The sequence below is a fragment of the Peromyscus maniculatus genome, chromosome 4 (genome assembly GCF_049852395.1).
Source record: "Peromyscus maniculatus bairdii isolate BWxNUB_F1_BW_parent chromosome 4, HU_Pman_BW_mat_3.1, whole genome shotgun sequence".
NCBI lineage: Eukaryota > Metazoa > Chordata > Mammalia > Rodentia > Cricetidae > Peromyscus > Peromyscus maniculatus.
Window position 1 is genome coordinate 49114971 of NC_134855.1, and position 19563 is coordinate 49134533.

Below are 19563 nucleotides of genomic sequence, written 5' to 3' on the forward strand. Positions count from 1 at the left end.
CAAGTACATTGGGACAGCCTGGTCTGTTTTGAGACCTTGTCTCAAAACGAACCAAAAACCTGGCACATAGAGGACCTGCTATAGTGGGTAAAGTGAAAGAAGGGAGGCCAGTAACCAGAACTTTGCAGTAGTAGTTGTCAGATTGAGGGTATTATTATGTTTGTGGTTGGAGTAGATGTGATTGATGGCTGAGAGAGAGAAATAAGGGTGGGGGAAGCCATTGCTGCCTAGCGATGGTGGCGCACGCCTTTAATCCCATCACCAGGGAGGCAGAGGCAGGCCGATCTCAGTTTGAGGCCAGCCTGGTCTACAGAGAGAGTTTCAGGACGGTTAGGGCTGTTACACAGAGAAACCCTGTCTTGAAAAACCAAACAAAACCAAACAAATCAAAAACAAAAAAAAAAACATTGCCTAAGAAATAGTGACACTGCCACTCTTGAGGCCAGTCCGGTCTACATAGTTCCAGAATTACGTGTTGAAACTTTGTCTCAAAAAAAGCAAGCGTATGTTCTTAAGGCACGAATAGAAGGTAGCAAAGGTTCATTTGCTTATTGCAGTTTTGCTATTACATTAACTTTTTTGTGCATCCGCACACCTATGTATGTGTATGTGTGGGGTACACATGTGCCACAGTCCACATGTGGAGGCCAGAGAAAAATTTGTGTGAGTTCTTTCCTTTCACCATGTGAGTCCTGGGAATTAAACTCAGATCACCAGGCTTAGTGGCTGGCACCCTTACCTGCAGAGCCATCTCACTGCCCCATCAATTAATCTTTTATCATCTATTTTCCCCCCAAATGAGTTCTACAGTATACCTAAAATTCTGTAGCACAGGTAAGATGCCTGAGAAGCCTCTTTACTAGCCATTATCTTATAACCAACTTGATTATTCAGACATTGATTTGTTCATCTTTGCTTGTCCTTTGCTTTTTTAATTCCTCTGTCTTCTCTTGGGGTAACTTTATGTTAAATGAAGGAATATATAAACTGTTCATTTTTCTAGTTTCATTTCTGGGAGATTTGACAGAGAACATGAGCTGTATGGGTAGGTTGTGTTATCTGTGAATTTTCAGTTATTTTCGTACACTAATAAAGCTTGAATTTGACAAATGAAAGCATATTTAATTTTTTTCTTGGAATCTTTAACCTCTTGTAAGAAAGAACTAAGGATGGAGTCTAGGGTCATACATATACCAGGCAAGCACTTTGCCACTGAGCTGTATCCCCAGATGTTTATTTTTATTTTTATTTTTGAGACAGGTTCCTATTAAGTGGCCCAGGCTCACCTTGAACTCATTATATAGCCTGGGCTGGCCTTGATGGTGAGATTCTCTTACCTGCCATCTGAGTAACTGGGGTTATAGACCTGTACTACTAAGCCCAGCTATATGAAAATCATTTGTACTTTATAGAGAAGTACATTCTTGTATGTATATGTGTGTGTGTGTGCATCTTTGTGTGCATGCAGATGTAGGTGTGTATATGTGAGGCCAGAGGATAACAACCTCAAGTGTTTTTACTCAGGCTCTATCAACCTTTGTTGTTGTTTTCTTTTAATTTTGAGGCAGAGTCTTAACTGCCTTGGAATTTACCAAGTAGGCTTGGCCGACAAGCCCCAAGGATCTATATGTCTGCCTCTACAACATTATGATTTCAAGTGCATGATATTGAGCCTGGATTTTATATATGAGTGTTAGGGATTGAACTCAAGTCCATGTGCTTGCAAGGTAAGCACTTTACCAACTGAGCTACCTAGTCTAATGTACCCATAATCTTATTAAAATACAATATCATAAAAGTTGTAAAATTACATGTTGACAACTTCATCTTGCTTAGTTTGAATAGTAAAACACTAATACAGTATCAGAAAACCTAAGTGAGCATAAATAAACTAGTGAAAAAGCTCACATTTCAGTACTAATAATACTTTAAATCTCCACCTTTAAAGCTGAAATAGCACAATATGAGAATGAGCAAATCTGGGCGGTGGTGGCGCATGCCTTTAATCCTAGCACTCAGGAGGCAGTGGCAGGTGGATCTCTGAGTTTGAGGCCATACTGGTCTACAGAGTGAGTTCCAGGACAGCCAGGGCTACACAGAGACCTTGTCTTGAAACCGAGAGGTGGGGGCGAGGAGAGAGAGAGAATCAAGAAGAAACAACTTCTTTTACTCTTTCTAGCATATTTTAGATATTCATTCTTAGATTTATAGTAATGCTAAATCTTGTGACACTTAAGCCAAGTAAAGAATGTTACACTTACTTAACATGCTTTTAATTGCAACTTCAAAAATAACTCACCAGGGACAAACTTAGACAAACAGTGCTGCTTAAGATTAGGCGCTAGAAAGGTTATTGTACTTCCAAATACATATACATTAAAAGCAAATTAAATTTGTATTTGTAACATATTACTAGTTTTACTCAGGCATATTGCTTTGTGCAGTGACGAAGAAAAACAAAAATTGTTCCATAGGAACATTTTCTTTGGTAACAAAGCATAGAACACTGGAATTCTAAATGGCCATGGGAGAAACTATGTCCTTTAAGATATTTCAAGGGGCTCAGTGCTGAAGAGTGCTGGCTGCTCTTGTAGAGGACCCAAGTTCCACACCCAGCACCCGCATAGCAACAACCACCAGTAACTATTTCCAGGACATCTGATGCACATATGGTGCAAAGACAGAAGATTTTATATGAAGGTGTTTATTGAGTAAATATCTTTGCATACTGAAAATTATATATTCTTTCAACTTGCTTAAGATTTGAGGGTAGTTGCCTTTCAACTGAATTGTGACTTGAAACATAGTAGTTACAGAGATCTTTGATCTTTCTAAATGCAAGATGGGTAAAGTGACTCATGCTTCTGTAGTTCCTGCCTTGCTTAGGAGATATGACATGAGGAAAGTTAAAGGTTAAAATCACAATGTTGAGCCGGGCGGTGGTGGCGCACGCCTTTAATCCCAGCACTCGGGAGGCAGAGCCGGGTGGATCTCTGTGAGTTCGAGGCCAGCCTGGGCTATCAAGTGAGCTCCAGGAAAGGCGCAAAGCTACACAGAGAAACCCTGTCTCGAAAAACCAAAAAAAAAAAAAAAATCACAATGTTGAGATTGACCTGTAGTGATTTTTTTTAATTATATTTTTCCCTGACATTTAAAAACCAGAAATAAAATTATACTGTGCTATTTTACCCATCACTTAAAAAAAAGTACTATGTAATAAATCTATTATAATAAATCTATTATAATTATTCCTCTTTTTAAATATTTTTCTTGCAATTATTGAAAATTGGGTGCTTTTTACATTCATAGTTTTAGGGGAAATATTTATCAAATAGTATATTTTTAAAATAAAGTAGATTTATCAAATTTAGTTTATTTGCAATTGAGGATGACTTGCAAGTACTGATGTACACATTACAAATAAATGGTCAGCCAGAATGCTGAAAAGACATATTTTAAGTAATAGCTTATTTTTATGACCACAAATAAATCATATATAAATGTTGGTGCCAATGCATTGAAAATAACATTTATTTGTGATAAGCTCCATCCATCCTTGTATCTCTATCCTAAAATGTAACTCAATGATAATAAAGTACTATTCATCTGCAGGTGCATTGCTCCTACTTAGTTAAAAGATGATTGAAAGGACAGGAATTAGTAGCATGTTGTATTAGCCTTTTGTAGTGTATTTTGTCCTAAGCATCTTAATTTCCCTGTTTTGAATGCTAAGTAGCAAGGGTCTTGGTTTAGAACTAATACCCATCATGCATGTAAACGGTATGAAAGAGCTGCTTAGTAAGTTAACACAAAGTGTTCTTGTGTCAGTCCTTGTGGAAATAGATACAATACAAACATTACAGCTGAACTCACGGCAAACTCCATTAAGTAAAAACCTGGCCTCATTGTTCAGGAAAAAGTTTGAATAGAATGCAAGCTCATTTTGTTGAATGTAATGTCAGGCTTTTAGGGACTGTATTGAAGGATAAGGTTTTGTTAAGTTGAGACCAATTCATTAAGTTTTATTGCCTGGTGAGAAGCAGTAATACTTTATTGTAAGACTTCATCAAATATTCATGGTTACAGAGAAGTAGTAAATGTATTCAATCAAGTGGTCTTTGGGGTTTTGAAAAGGATTATGAAGTCTGCTCAGCTGATAGTTTCATTCATTGAGGTTGTTTAACAAGGGTAATTTTAATCTCTGAGTTTAATTTTGTTGTCCAGTCTTTTCTCTTTTATACGATCACAAATCCAAGTCTATGAAAGTTGTCACATTGTGGAGATGAGTGGATAATATAACCATTCATATGATTTTTTTTTTTATTTCCTAAGTGGAGATACTTTAAAAATTATCATCTTTATGAGGGTCTTATCTGTCTTACTTTGCTATTCACTTGGTCAGACTATCTAGCCTTACCACTTACTGCTGGTGATCTTTTCATGTCTTGGATAATATGGTTTCTTTGACATGTGTATAATAATAATCAGCCTTTTGTTTTGGCTTGTTAAGATTGTCCTGAAGGGTGGTAGGTGATAATCACTTTCTGTGTGATGCTAGCACTACCATTACTCTTGCACCTGATACTAGGCTACCTGCCTCTGATTCGTTTTTTATGTTAATGCTCATCTCAAACATTTATTTAGTTAAAACTTACCTTTTTTTGTTTCACTGCGTTGTTTACTTCTTTAGTTAATTGTGAAGTTTTGTGATAGTTTTGTCCATTAAAACTTGTCCATTAAAATTTTTTGTTTTGGGGCTGGCTGTTCTTCCAGAGGACCTTCCTCTTCCCAGCATCCACATGGCAGTTTACCAGTCTGTAACTCCAGCTCCAGGAGTTTCGACACCTTCACACAGACACATATGCTGGCAAAACACTAATGCATATAAATTAAAAATAAAAAACTTAAAAAAATGTTTTTTTGTTTTGTTTTGAAACATGGAGTCTCTCCCTGACTGGTCTAGAACTTGTATGGAGACCAGGCTGGTCTCAAACTCACAGAGATCCACCTGCCTCTGCTTCTTGAGTGCTGGGATTAATCACCACACCTAAACCAGTTTTGTACAATTTAAAGAAATTAAACATTTTCAGCTAAAAACTAAATTTGTTACTTTGTTCTTTGTCCTCTGTTCCTCAGGCAGATGATGTTGAAGGGAAAATCAGACAAATCATCCCACCTGGGTTTTGCACAAACACAAATGATTTTCTTTCTTTGCTGGAAAAGGAAGCTGATTTCAAGCCATTTGGAACCCTCCTCCATACATACTCAGTTACTTGTCCAACAGGAGGAGAAAACTTTACTTTTCAGATCTACAAGGTAAAAAGAAGTATTTCCCTTTGCCTGGGACCTATGTGGGGTTGTACATTCAGTAATTCTAGCATCAGAGAAAAAAAAAAAAACACAAAAAAACGCTTTTTATTGGCACTAAAACCAGCTCTGTTTTGACTGTATGTTTGTATACATATTTAATCTGAGACTTGTAAATGTTTCCCACAGGATAGTTTTGTGCTCTGCAGACTTTCACTTACCTCAGTGATGAGTTTCACCTGACTTTTTCTGGCTTTTTCCCTAGGCTGACATGACATGTAGAGGCTTTCGAGAATATCATGAAAGGCTTCAGACCTTTTTGATGTGGTTTATTGAAACTGCTAGCTTTATTGACGTGGATGATGAAAGATGGCACTACTTTCTAGTGTAAGTACAGTTCTAAAGCAACAGTGGACCTTATTACCTCCACAAAGCCAGCATTTTAATTGTGGCAGCCCAATTATTGGGGACAGTATAATGATATTTTTCCCAGGAAAGAAAAACCATTGTTTATGAGGCTTGAGTTTGCCTTCATTATGCTTTGGGGGACTTGAGAATAGAAGTGAATTAAATGCTGTTGTCTGTTAGGGCCCTGAATGTAGGCTTAAACAGTAAAATGAGCTTTGCCTGTGTTTTCTTTTACTTGCCACCTATTCATCTTTATAATAGGCAAGTGCACTGAAGTGATGGAAAGAGGTCTGATTTATCCAAGTTGCTGCACACCAATTAAGTGAATTGTACATTCAGAACATAGCAGGTGTACCCATTGGGCCCTCACGGGGTAGCTTGCTGACACTGAAAATTCAGTCAGAGAATGGAAAAGAAAATGGACACTGCATGGGAGCGCGACTGTAATTGACCTGCTTGGCTTTCTGTTTTATCTGCAGATTTGAGAAGTATAATAAGGATGGAGCTACGCTCTTTGCGACCGTAGGCTACATGACAGTCTATAATTACTATGTGTACCCAGACAAAACCCGGCCACGTGTAAGGTAATTGGCAGTATAACACGTGCCTTGTCTTTTATTTCAGAAGGAACTGCTGAAGTTTCCAATACTTGTTATAGTAGTGTTGATTTGCTTAAAAAAAAAAAAAAAATCACCATTCATTGGCTGTGTACTGATTTATTTTATTGTTTTCTTTGAAACTGTCTGGCAGAGTGAACCAGAGTATGTTAGTAATTTTTTGGTTTCTTGAAGTTTGATTTTTGTAAAGCACCAACACTCATAATATCATAATTTGATTTTTTAACTGGCCATGATGTGATGTTTTAATTTAGAATAATTTCTTTACTATAGTCAGATGCTGATACTGACTCCATTTCAAGGTCAGGGCCATGGTGCTCAACTTCTTGAAACAGTTCATAGATACTACATTGCATCTCCTTCAGTTCTTGATATCACAGGTATGTAAAATTTTATGTTACTAAAAGAGCCTTTCTCAAACATCTTCGTAGTTTTATTTCTGTCTTAATGTTAGCATTCCCTTGGCGTCTTTAGGGGAGACTGCTTTAGATTACATTTTAGATCATAAGCTTTTATGGAAATTGGACTGCATACCTAACTGAAGTGAACAAATTACAAATAATGAACTGAATATATATTATTTGGGGAAATTCTGGTCAGACATAAGTGCATTGCAGGTGTGCTATAATTTATTTGTTCAGCTTATTGGGCAAACATTTCCATCATTTAGAAGATACCTGTGCATTAATTTTAAACCATAGTGTGGTGGGGAGTAGTAGTTCCTTAATAGAAGACACCTTTTTTGTGGGGGTTGGTGCCCCCCCCCCAAGACAGGGTTTCACTGTGGAGTCCTGGAACTCACTCTGTATGTAGACCAGGCTGGCCTCGAACTCACAGAGCTCTGTCTGACTCCCTCTGCCATCTGAGTGCTGGGAGCAAAGGTGTGTGCCACCGCTGCCCAACAGATGTCATTTTCTTACCCTGAGTAATGTTCAGGTCTGTTGTCCGTAAAGTTGCTGATTAACCTGCAAGTCACAGCCAGGTGTTGTGGCACGTAGACCCATAGTCCCAGCACTCGGGCTAAGGCAGGAGGGTTGAGAGTTTGAGGTCAACCTGGACTGCACAGGGACATGCTGTCTTTTTTTTTTTTTTTTTAAGATTTACTTATTATATATACAGTGTTCTGCCTGCATATATGTCTGTGCACCAGAAGAGGGTGCATTATAGATGTTGTGAACCACCATGTGGTTGCTGGGAATTGAACTCAGGACCTCTGGAAGAACAGCCAATGTTCTTAACCTCTGCGCCATCTCTCCAGTCCCCAAGACTGTCTTAAAATAAAACAAAAATTAAAACAAAAAACAAACAAACAAACAAAAAACCTGGGAGTCATTTTTGTTTCCTTCATGTGTAGCGAGTGTATAGGGTTGAGCATCCTCAATCTGAAAATCTGAAGTCCATTCAATGTCCTGGAGCTGGAGTTAGAGGTAGCTGTGAGCCGCTTGGCAAGAGTAATGGAGCTGAACTCGGATTGTTTGGAAGAGCAGCAGGGTCCCTTAGCCACTGAGCCATTTCTTTAGCCCCGCCTCCCCAAGCCTTTTTGTAGCTAGAGTTTTCCTGCCTGGCCCACAGTCAGGATAAATCTTTGTCACCCGCCAGTCCCACAGCCACTCAGACCTGACCAAGTAAACACAGAGACTTATATTGCTTACAAACTGTATGGCCGTGGCAGGCTTCTTGCTAACTGTTCTTATAGCTTAAATTAATCTATTTCCACAAATCTATACCTTGCCACGCGGCTTGTGGCTTACCGGTGTCTTCACATGCGGCTTGTCATAGTGGCGGCTGGCAGTTTCTCTCTGCCTCAGCCTTCCGCTTCCCAGAATTCTCCTCTCTTCTTGTCCCACCTACTTCCTGCCTGGCCACCTACTTCCTGCCTGGCTACTGGTCAATCAGTGTTTTATTTATTGATCAATCAGAGCAATTTGACATACAGACCATCCCACAGCACCTTTTGTTTTTAATTTCAAAATTTAAGATTTTTTTTTTTGAGTGCCAACATGATACTCAAAATTTCAAATTTCTAAAATACTTTAGAATTTTCAAATTAAGGATTCTAACTGGTAAACTATAAAAATACTCCAACAATATAAAATCCTCAAAAATCTGAAACATGGGCTGGAGAGATGGCTCAGAGGTTAAGAGCACTGGCTGCTCTTCCAGAGGTCCTGAGTTCAGTTCCCAGCACCCACATGGTGGCTCACAACCATCTGTAATGAGATCTTGGTGCCCTCTTCTGTCATGTAGACAGGACACCGTGTTCATAATAAATAAATCTTTAAAAAAAAAAATCTGAAATACTTTTGGTCCCACCCATTTCAGTTAGAGTTGCTCAACCCTACACAAGATAGTCACATCCAAGTTAGATACTAATGTTTATTTTATAAAGGCTTGAACATGAAACTGGATGTAGTAGAACTCAGTGGTAAAATGCTCACTCAGGAGTATGAGTTCTGGGGGATTTGATCCTCAATGCCTCAATAAGTAAATAAGTAAATAAGTAAAGAATATATATTCTGTATTATTAGAACCGATTGGCCTCCATCATGTAAACTAGGCAAGCCTTGAGCTCGAGAACCACCTACCTCAGCCTCAGCTGCTCCGTAAAGACCTATACCATCACAACTGGCTTAGATACTTCAGTTTGTTTCTAAAATTCTTCTTTTAACATGTACTAAAATGCTAACTTATTTTAAAATGATTTTTCAAAACTTTATCAAATTGTTTAAAGAAACAACAACAAAAATTGTTGACTGTGAAACTGAAAAGTTTATAAAATAAACTAATGGGCAGATTTTTTTTTTCATATAGTATGCTGATTTCGCCTGCTCAAGAAGGAAATATAGAGCTGCCAGAATAGTGAATAGTCTTGTTAACAAATACATGCCTTTCTCCCCAACTGTGATCTAGAGAATTCTGCTTTACGTGAAAACTAATGCAGGGTATTCTTTAAATGGTTTAAACTAATAAACTAGAGGGAAAGCATGATGGGGTTGTTTTATTTCTGCTGTGGTAAGAATCAAACCCAGGCCCTTGTACATGCTAGGAAACATTCTACCACTGAGCTATAACCCAGCTCCACATTTTAAAATGGAGTTATCTTTCCTTCTGACTCACTACTGGTAAAAGGAGTTAATTAATCAGCTTACTTTATATCAGAAGTTATAAATGGACGATACCTTAACTACTTTTCGTGAACTGTAATATTATCCAGACAGTATAACCCGCTCTGTCACTGCTTAGAGCTGAGCCCGAGTTACCAGCTTCTGTTCACTGACAGCTTGGCCTTGGTGCTACACGAGGGGACATTTCTGGTGATTTTAATCTGGAGTTCACAGAAGTAGTCTTTGTCTACTCTAGTGGGTAATGTGCCAGCGGGGGTTGTTTCTCTGAAGCCTCTTAACTACTTTTTTCTGTCTATTCTAGCCAATAAAGTCCTTGATACTTAGCACCAATTAGCAGATAAAGAATTTTCTTTCTTAAATCTCAGTGAAGAGTCATTAATAATAGTACCCTTTATTCATTGCTATGATTCATTAGAAACTGAAGTCTTTAAAGAAAAAGGCTAAACATGCTAAAAGGACGTCTGAATTTGACAACTAAGTATCGACCTTTATTTTCAGCATTCACATTTCTTGGCATTACAAAATGCTAAAAATGCTTGGTTAGCTGCTCTCAATATATTTCTCTTAGCTTTCATACGGAGTCCTTAAAAAGCATTAAAAAAAAAACCCTACCAAATTTTGTACTCTAGTCATTTAGTTGTCTGTCTCTCCATTATTTTATGTTTTTAACTTAATGACTCTAGTGTGGGCTTTGGTTAGTATTGAGGTGGCCTTTGCTTCCTTGATATATTGGCAGAAATAATTATAATTAATTTTTAATCATTGGTAGCTTAGGTTCTATTCTCAGTGGATACATGTTTGGGATGCAGTTTCTATCTATTTTTTTTAGCTTCAGTTTTATTGGCAGACAGTTCTTATATATAGACTATCTTCATTTTGAGGCTGTCAATTTCTAGATGGATAACAGTTGAAAACTTCTCAGAATATAAGTAGAATCAATAATTTGTTTCATTGGACAGTAGAAATTGATTCTGGCGAGAGAGAGAGAGAGAGAGAGAGAGAGAGAGAGAGAGAGAGAGAGAGAGAGAGAGAGAGAGTGTGTGTGTGTGTGTGTGTGTATTATATAAAAGCATTATTTAATCTACCAATAGTACATTAACAAATAATATATTTGTCCTTTAAAGCCCCTTGTTCTGAGATATGTTATACAAATTTTTTAAAGGTTAATGTGGACTTTTAAATACTTAGGTGATGTCATCTCATTTTCTTTAAAATATTTTTAATAATATACCATATTAATACAGAGAGGCTTTTGAACATGGTAGAACACTACAAGCTGATTTTTTTTTTTTTTTGTTTTGTTTTGTTTTTTGTTTTTTGTTTTGTTTTGTGAGACAGAGTTTCTCTGTGTAACAGCCCTGGCTGTCCTGGAACTCGCTCTGTAGACCAAGCTGGCCTCGAACTCATAGAGATCCACCTGTCTCTGCCTCCCAAATGCTGGGATTAAAGGCATGTGCCACCATTGCCAGCAAGCTGATGTATTTAATGTGGAACAAATCCTAGCTTTTAGACTCCATATTTCACTTGAATATAGATTTATATTCAAGCGAATTTTATCTTCAATTATTTTTATGTGGTGTGGTCTATGTATGGATGGTGTATACACATGTATATATGCTAGGTGCATGTGTGTTTGCATATGCATTCAGAGGCTAGAGGAGGATGTTGAATGTCTTGTTTCATCGTTCTCTACCGTACTCCCTTAGGACAGTCTCTTACTGAACCTCTGAAGCTAAATGGGCAGTTAGCAAGCCCTAAATGGGCAGTTAAAGCCAGTGATGCTTCTGCCTTTACTTTCCATTCCAAAGCATTGGAGTTACCAAAGCATATGGCCAACACCTGGTTTTGGGTGTTTTTTTTTTTTTTCTTTGTTTGGTTGGGTTTTTTTTTGTTTTGTTTTGTTTTTTCCTGGAGCTGAGGACTGAGCCCAGGGCCTTTAGGCAAGTGCTGTACCACTGAGCTAAATCCCCAACCCCAACACCTGGGTTTTTAAATGAGTGATGTGATCTGAACTCAGATTTTTATGCAGCAAGTTCTTTCTCACCAAGACATTTTCCAAGCCCCATACCTCTGTTTTTGAGACAAGGTCTTGAACTTGTAATGTAGCCCAGGACAACCTTGGATTCTTGATACCCTTGCCTCCTCCTCCCAAGTGGTGGGATTACAGGCATGTATTATCACGCTGGGTTTGTAAAGCCGTGCTGGAGATTGAACCAGGACCTTGTATATTATAGAAAAGCACTCAACCAATTGAGTTACATCTCCAGCCCACTGTATTGCTTCTTTGTATAATTAAAACCAAGGGGATGGAAGGACGTCACAAATTATTGGATATCATCATTTTAGGAACATTTTCAAGCTGATCCTTGTAGTTAAAGAGCTTAAAGGTTGAATGGTGGTATGACCCCTGTTATGCTGCAAATAAAACATGATCAGTCTGTAGTTGTTTAAAACTAATTGGAAATTTTTGGCATATTTATTTGTGTGAAATTTTTAAATAAAAATGTAGGTTGAGTTTTCTTATTCTCAATTAAAACAATATTCAGAATGCAGTTTAGGATTTTGCTGTTTTTGTTTTAATTAGTTTAGACAGATGTGGGAAAACTGACACTGGATAAACTTGTTTAGTGGAATGTCTTAATTTTTTAAAATCAGGATCTACCTCTGTCCTAGGTGGCCTGGAACTGACTATATAGCCCAGGCAGGCCTCCAGGATCTTCCCACCTCTGCTTTTTGTACTGGGATTATAGGCTTTCATTACCATACCAGTTTTGGTTTTTTGTTTTTGTTTTTTGTTGTTGTTTTTAAGTGTTTCAGAAGAACTTGAGAGATCACTCAGTGGTTAAGAGCACTGGCTTCTTTTCTAGAGGACCCGGGTTTAATTCCCAGCACCCATATGGCAGCATGCACAGACACACATGTAGACAAAACACCCATGTATATGAAATTTTTAAAAAAGGTTTTAAGAACTGGGGCTATAGCTCAATATAAAGCTTTTGCCTAGGATGTATAATGCACTAGGCTTGTGTTCATAATCCTCTCCACACATAATAATACATTTGAGATGGTTTTTAATTAAAACAACTTTATTGAGGTATAATTTCCATAAATTCACAGGCATAAAGTATACAGCTCAAAGATGGCTAGCAAGTCTGCAGCCATCAACATAGTCCTGTGTTAGAACATTGCCAGCCTCTGTAAAGATTTCTCAAGTCTCTTGTCTCCTCCATACCTAGTCTCCACTGAAGTCTTAGATATGTTTGGGGTTAATGTTTTCGTATAGTATAACAGTGCTCTCCCAACTGAAGGCAAAGGTTAAATGTTTGTCTTTTTTTGTTGTTTTGTTTTCCTTTTCTTTTTGAAATTAGAATCTCACTGTGAAGCCCTGGCTGGCCTAGATATTATGTACAACATAGCCTCAGACTTGAAATATATCTCCTGCTCTGCTTCCCAAGTGCTGGGATGGCTGATGTATGCTACACACTCGGGTTAAGTTCATCTTTTTACAGGTGGCTATTTAGTTGTTTTAGTACTGTTTGTTGAGAAGTAGTTTTCCCTGTTGAATTGCTGTGGTGCCTTTGCTGAAAATTGGTTGACCATAAAGTATGATAGCTTATTAAATACTGTAATGATCTGTGTCCTAATGCTAGTACCATATCATCTTGATTAGATTAGATTGTTATAGCTTTATATCTCTTTTTGATGGTAATATAAAGTTTACTCTGTATAGTATAAAGTTGAATTTGTGAACATGTTTTTCGCCTGGGTGCTGCAGAATAAACAAGTTTATTGATGTGTTTGCAGGGTAGGGTTAAAAATGAGCACTGGCTGTGGCCTGGTTAGCGGGGATAGGACGAGGAGGCCAGAGATGGAAAGACTGAGTCTGAGTTGAGTACCCACTCAACACAGGCAGGAGCTTTTCCCTAGCACGGTCACTTTACTGTGCAGCATACCTCACAGAAACTTTTCTCCTCACCTAGGCATCATTATAAACTCAAAAGTTCATAATTCTACAACACAAGTAGAATCTTCAAGTTTGTTGTCTGTGTGAAACAGTCTGCACACTTCTTCTCCTTCTCTGCCCACTCCCACCAGCTTCTCCCTTCCCCAGCTGACTTCCCTGCCAGCAGGAAGGAGTGCTGCAGTGGTCCCGGGGCCCACGTCAGAGTTCCTTTGTCCTGTTTGGTCAGATGAGTGGCTTTCCTGGTTGTGGCATGTAGTTGCCAGTGTTGATGAATCTTTCACACTTGGTGCTTTGGCTGGCAGTTGTCCATATTCTTACTCTTGTTGGAGCTAGAGTTCTTCTGGAGAGGGGCAGGTCTCCTGCAGCCCCAGGTCAGCCATCTTTACTCCTTGTATGGCCTGTTGATCAACCTGGAGTTGTGCATTGGTCTCCGTGGAGCTGTTGTACTCTCCCTTTGTTTGCCGTGAGGTGTCAGGTGCTGGCAGCACCAGCACCTTGATCTTTTACACTGAGCTTAGAAATAAGAAGGAAAAGCCCTCCAACTTTGTTCTTTCTCAGAATTGTTTTGTTTATCTATGGTCCTGTATGGATCCATAAAAGCCATAGTCAGTTGATCAAATTCTGGAAAACATAAATAAAGGTTCTTGAGTTTTAATAAAGTTTGCATTGAATAATCAATTTGAAGAGAGTGGCCATATTAATATTGAGTCTTCCACTGTTAACATGAAATGTCTTCATTTATTTAGAATTTTCAACATTTCTTTTGTGCAGGTTGTGGGTGTAGTATAAATAATAGAGTATGTATCATTCTCAAAGCCCTGGGTTCAGTCACCAGTGCCCCACACCAGGTATTTCTCAACAGTATGGTAGTTCCCAGTGTGTAGTCTTGTACTGCTTTTGTTAGATATATTACAAATAGTTTATTCTTTTTAGTATATTGCAAATAAGATATTGTTTTGGTGTCATTTTTGTTGACTAGTGTGTGTAAATAATAATTAGGTTATTTGTTTTTGAGACAAATTCTCACATAATCCAGGCCAAACTCGGGATGTAGCCAGGGATGACTTTGAATTCATGATCATCCTTTCTCCACCTCCCAAGTGTTGGGCTACTGGAGGCTTATAGTTGGAGCTGTGCATTGGTCCTATAGCCTACATCCTTTCTGCACTTAACTTACTCATTCGTAGTAAGTTTTAGATTAGTATTTCTTATATACAAGATTATGTCAACCACATATAAAGTAATTATCTATAGCTGTGTTATTTATTTGCTTAGTTTGCCTTACTACAGAGCTAAGAATTTTCCAAGGAAATGCTGACTAGAGCCAGGTGGTGGTGACGCACACCTTTAATCCCAGGACTCAGAGGCAGGTGGATCTCTGAGTTCAAGACCCTCATAGTCAACAGATCAAGTTCCAGAACAGCGAGGGTGGTTACAAAAAAAAAATGGCTGACTAGAAATGGGGGTAGATAGTACTTATGCCTTGCTCTCAATCTAACCAGGAAAACACTTTGTCTTTCACCATTATGAATAAGTAATATAGATGCCCATGATTGAATTTGGAATTTCTCTTTTGTGGGTGACTATCGTGGTCCATTTTTTGTGTCTGTTACATAACTTTAGGCATTGGGCTTATAAAGAGATTGCTTAGCTCCCAGTTCTAGGGTTCAAGAACATGCTTGCTTCTTGTCTCTCGTCATACTTCATTCACATTTGATCTAAAAATTATAGTAGCAGAAGTATGTACAAATGGGGTGAGTACCACTTGTGTAAGGTTTCTATAGTCAACAAAATTAGCCTTCAAAAGGAAAGCAAAATAAAGACCAAGGAAGTCTGTTGCTAGCAGACATGGTTTATAAGAAACACTAGAGAAATTCTTTAGACCAAAAGAACATAGCACTGCAGATTCATATGAAGAGATTAAGAGCACTAACCAGGCTCTGTGATGCATGCCTATGATCTCAGCACTCAGGAGGTTGAGGCAGAAGGCTTGTTAAGTTTGAAGACAGTTTGGGCCACGTAGAGACCCTGCCTCAACAAGCAGAGCAAACAAGAAAAGGGAAAAGAAAACAGGACAGTTACAAAGGTAAAACAGTAATAGCACACAGGCAAAGAGAAAGAAGACAGCAGTTCATTCCAGAATTCACATTAATCTGAAATACGGTACAGATACAAAGTCATTATAATCTCCAGAGCCAGTACTGAAAATAACGTTCTCAAAAGGGTGACTGAAGAAGTGCTAGACTATTGGAGGAAGGAGAAAACTCCATAAGAGTAGGAGGGCCTCCACCAGTGGAACACCATGGTTTCTTCATTCTAGTCATCAGCCTGGTGTGTGGATGGGATTTCAGTTACTGCTTTAAAGCAATAGTTAGATAGCATTTACTTTTTAGTCTTTCACTGAGGGGGCACTGGGTTGTTTCTAGTGTTTGGCTCATGGGAATAATAGGAATATTTGAGTCCCAAGTTTTTTTGTTGTCATTTGTAACAGTCTCATTGTGTAGTTCTGACTGGCTAGAACTCACTATGTACACCAGGCTGACTTTGAACTCACAGAAGTCCGCTTGCCTCTGGCCCCACATAGTGTGCCACTATGCCTGGCAAGCATACATGTCTTTATATGGGCTTATGTTTCACATCTCTAAGGATGGAACTTGTAAAAACCCAGTAACTGTGTCACACCTCTAAGACTCACTGGATTGTATTCCAGAGTGACTGCAGAGTTTTAGAGTATGTACCATCAGTAGTGTATGAGGGTTTCAGTTTCTGCACATCAGATTTGATATTGTCTTATTCTGGTCATCCTTGTGGAAGAAATGGGATCTTATTGTTGTGATTTGCATTCCTCTGTCGCTAATGATGTGTCCTTGTGTGCTCATTGTCTATTTATGTATCTTCTTGAGAAATGACTATTTGTATCCTGTTGTCTTTTACTTAATAGTGAAAAACTTAGTCTGAACACTTGGTCCTTATCCTATATGTCTTGAAGATCTTGTCTGTTTTCTTAATAATATTGTTTGAAACACAAAGTGTTAAGTTGTACTAAAATGTAGCTTACCTGTTTATTTTCACTTTTGTTATTGTGTCTTAAGAAATCATTGCCTAAGCAAAAGTCATGAAGGTGTATGCACATTATTGTTTCTAAGAGTTTTATTTTTCTGTCTTTTTTTTTTTCCCCAAGACGGTTTCTCTGTGTAGTCCTAGCTGTCCTGGAACTTGCTCTGTAGACCAGGCTGGCCCTGAACTCAAGAAATCTGCCTGTCTCTACCTCCTGAATTCTGGGATTAAACTGGGTACCACCACTGCCCACTTCCAAGAGTTTTATAGTTTTACCTGTTCCGTGTAGATATTTGGTATGAGGAAATGAGACTCCAGCTTCACTCCTTTGCTTGTGGAGATCCCACTTTCCAACCCCCATTTGATGAAAAGACTTCCTGTATTGAGTTGTCTTGGTAACTTTGTCAGAAAATGACCATAATATATAGGTTTACTTTGGATTCTCCACTTGATCAGCATGTCTACCTCTTCCTATGCTTGTGCTATACTATAAATTAGTGTAGCTTTGAAGTAAATTGACATGTGGGGCTGGAGAGATGACTCAGCAGTAAAGAGTGTTGACTACTCTTCTGGAAGACCCAGGTTCGATTCCCAGCACCCACAAGGTGGCTCACAACTCTGGTTCCAGGGGATCTCATGCCTTCTTCTGGCCTCTTTGGGTACATGCACATGGTACACAAACATGTATGGAGGCAAACACTCATACACATAATTTTATTTATCGTTTGTGGTTGTCTGTGTGAGCATGGACACGTGTTCAGGTCAGAGGATAACTTGGTGGGGTTGGTTGTCTCCACCTTTAAATGGATTCTGGAAATTGAACCCAGATTGCCAGGCGTGTGCAGAAAGTACCTTGACCATCGAGTGTTGGTCCATCTTGGTGTTCATTCTTTTAACTTGTCAACTCATAAGGAAATGGAAACACAGAAGTGGGATAACTTCCATGGTCCTACCTCTGAATGACACAACTCTGTTAAGTAGTAGTCTAGCCATCTTGCTCCAGTGTTGACTGGACTGCCAATCTAATGTAGTTGTACCATAGGAGAACATAAAAGAAGATGTGTGATGTTCAGAAGTGATGAAGGAAGGACTAAAGTCATGTCCTTACTATAGTCTCTAAGAGTTGATATGGGAGGACCATACACGCTGTTGGATTAAAGAAGTTGCTACATTTGGGGAATATGGGAGGAACTGGAGGGGAGAATAAAAGTGGGACTTGATCATATGCTGTGTGAGGTTCTCAAGCAATAAATAAAGTCTTGAAAGAAAATGATAGTTGACCTTGGAATTCTTAGCTACCAAAAAGAGAATAAATGCATTTGAAATTATTGTCCACACCTGAATATTTCATATATGGCTACTTTGACTGCAGTTAAAATGAAGATGCATGTGGTCACATTCCAGTCAAACAACTGATGTGCAGAATGAGCAGCTGTCATTTCATAAATAGTATAAATGTCTTTGTAAAAGCATACCTACCGTTTTATTTGGTACAATAGTTATCGGGAATGATCTTTAATGTTTTACTTTTGGGTATATAATTTTCTTTTCAGAATGTTACCTTGTTACCATATTATTGAGATTACAAATGATGGTGGAATTGTGTTGTGTAAGGGCAATGCTATTTTTTTTTTCTTCCTTTTTTTTTTAGCGGAAGATCCATCCAAAAGCTATGTGAAACTAAGAGACTTTGTACTTGTAAAGCTTTGCCAAGATTTGCCCTGTTTCTCCCGGGAAAGATTAATGCAAGGGTTCAATGAAGATATGGCGATACAAGCACAGCAGAAGTTCAAAATAAATAAGGTATCTCTTAAATTTTTTTTTTTTTTTTAGTTTTTTGAGACAAGGTTTCTCTGTGTAGCTTTGCGCCTTTCCTGGAACTCGCTTTGGAGACCAGGCTGGCCTCGAACTCACAGAGATCTGCCTGCCTCTGCCTCCCGAGTGCTGGGATTAAAGCCGTACGCCACCACCACCCGGCTGTATCTCTTTAATTTTTATTTCATAGGAGAGAAGCACCTACATTTTTTAAGTACTTAACTAAACTAGTGTAAGGACTTTAAAATGTGTGGGAAGCAAGAGTGGTTAGAGGGTAGGTTCTGAAGTAACACTGCCCTGGAACTTGGCTCTGTCATCAAGAACAGTTTAGTTTATGGTTTCATACCTCACTTTCCTTATTGACAGATGACGAGGGAATACACGCTACACTGTACTAAGTACTCACTTTCCTGTTGACAGAATGAGAGAATACATTTTATGTTGTGCTAAATATAATAAGCACATCAAAGATGAGTAGAAAGATCAACTGTGCTGGCGGAATGGCTTAGTGGATAAGGAGTTGGCTACCCAGCCTAGTGACCTGAGTTCAGTCCCCAGGACCCACATGGTATAAGGAGATCCAACTCCAGAAAGTTGTCCTCTGGCCTCTAACATGCTCCTTGGTACAAGTGTTGTACCACCACCATCACCCCCATATGAAAATGCAGTAAATCTTTTTAAAATTAAGCGTTCGGGGGAAGATTGATTTTATGTGTATGGATGTTTTGCCTGCATGTATGTCTGTGCTATGTGTGTGCCTGGTACCAAGGAGATTGGAAAGTATCTGATCCCCAGGAACTGACAGTTGTGAGCCAGCATGTAGGATCCCAGGTCTTCTAGAAGAACAGCGAGTGCTCTTAGCTTCTGAGCTATCTCTCCAGCCCTAAAACCAAGCTGGGAAGTGGTTCTATCCCTAGATACGTACTGGTAGAAGGGTGCTAAGAAAATGTGTAATTTTCATTTTCTATACTTTCAAGTTTGTTTGTTTGTTTGTTTTTTTACACATTTGGGTCTGGGGGACACATGCGTTCCTTCGTCCAAGTGTGAAGGTCAGAGAACAACTCCCTAGAGTTGGGTTTCTCCTTCTATCACGTGGGCTCCAGGGATTAAACTCAGGTAATCAGGTTTAACTGCCCATATCTTTACCCACTGAGCCATCTTGCCAGCCCTCATTTTTTATGCTCTGTATATTGGCTTAAAATTTAAAGTAGTAAAATAGGCATAGGGGAAACATGGGATGTCAAGGAAGTTATATATGTTAGTACATATT

At 38.7% G+C, this 19563-nt stretch overlaps 2 protein-coding genes across 4 annotated transcripts in view; both read left to right on the forward strand.

The window, feature by feature from the left end:
• The window catches only part of Hat1 (histone acetyltransferase 1), a 57848-nt gene that overhangs the window by 29923 nt on the left and 8362 nt on the right, over nt 1-19563 (forward strand). For all 3 annotated transcript variants that reach the window (XM_076569650.1, XM_006972417.4, XM_076569651.1), the window contains exons 5-9: nt 5137-5316; nt 5573-5694; nt 6195-6299; nt 6606-6712; nt 18130-18281. In XM_076569650.1, coding sequence (XP_076425765.1) covers nt 5137-5316; nt 5573-5694; nt 6195-6299; nt 6606-6712; nt 18130-18281 — 666 coding nt within the window. The remainder of the gene's footprint in view (nt 1-5136; nt 5317-5572; nt 5695-6194; nt 6300-6605; nt 6713-18129; nt 18282-19563) is intronic.
• Nucleotides 11839-19563, forward strand: part of Metap1d (methionyl aminopeptidase type 1D, mitochondrial) — a 113762-nt gene continuing 106037 nt past the window's right edge. The window contains exon 1 of the mRNA XM_076569655.1: nt 11839-11844. The gene's annotated coding sequence lies outside the window, so the exon portion shown is untranslated. The remainder of the gene's footprint in view (nt 11845-19563) is intronic.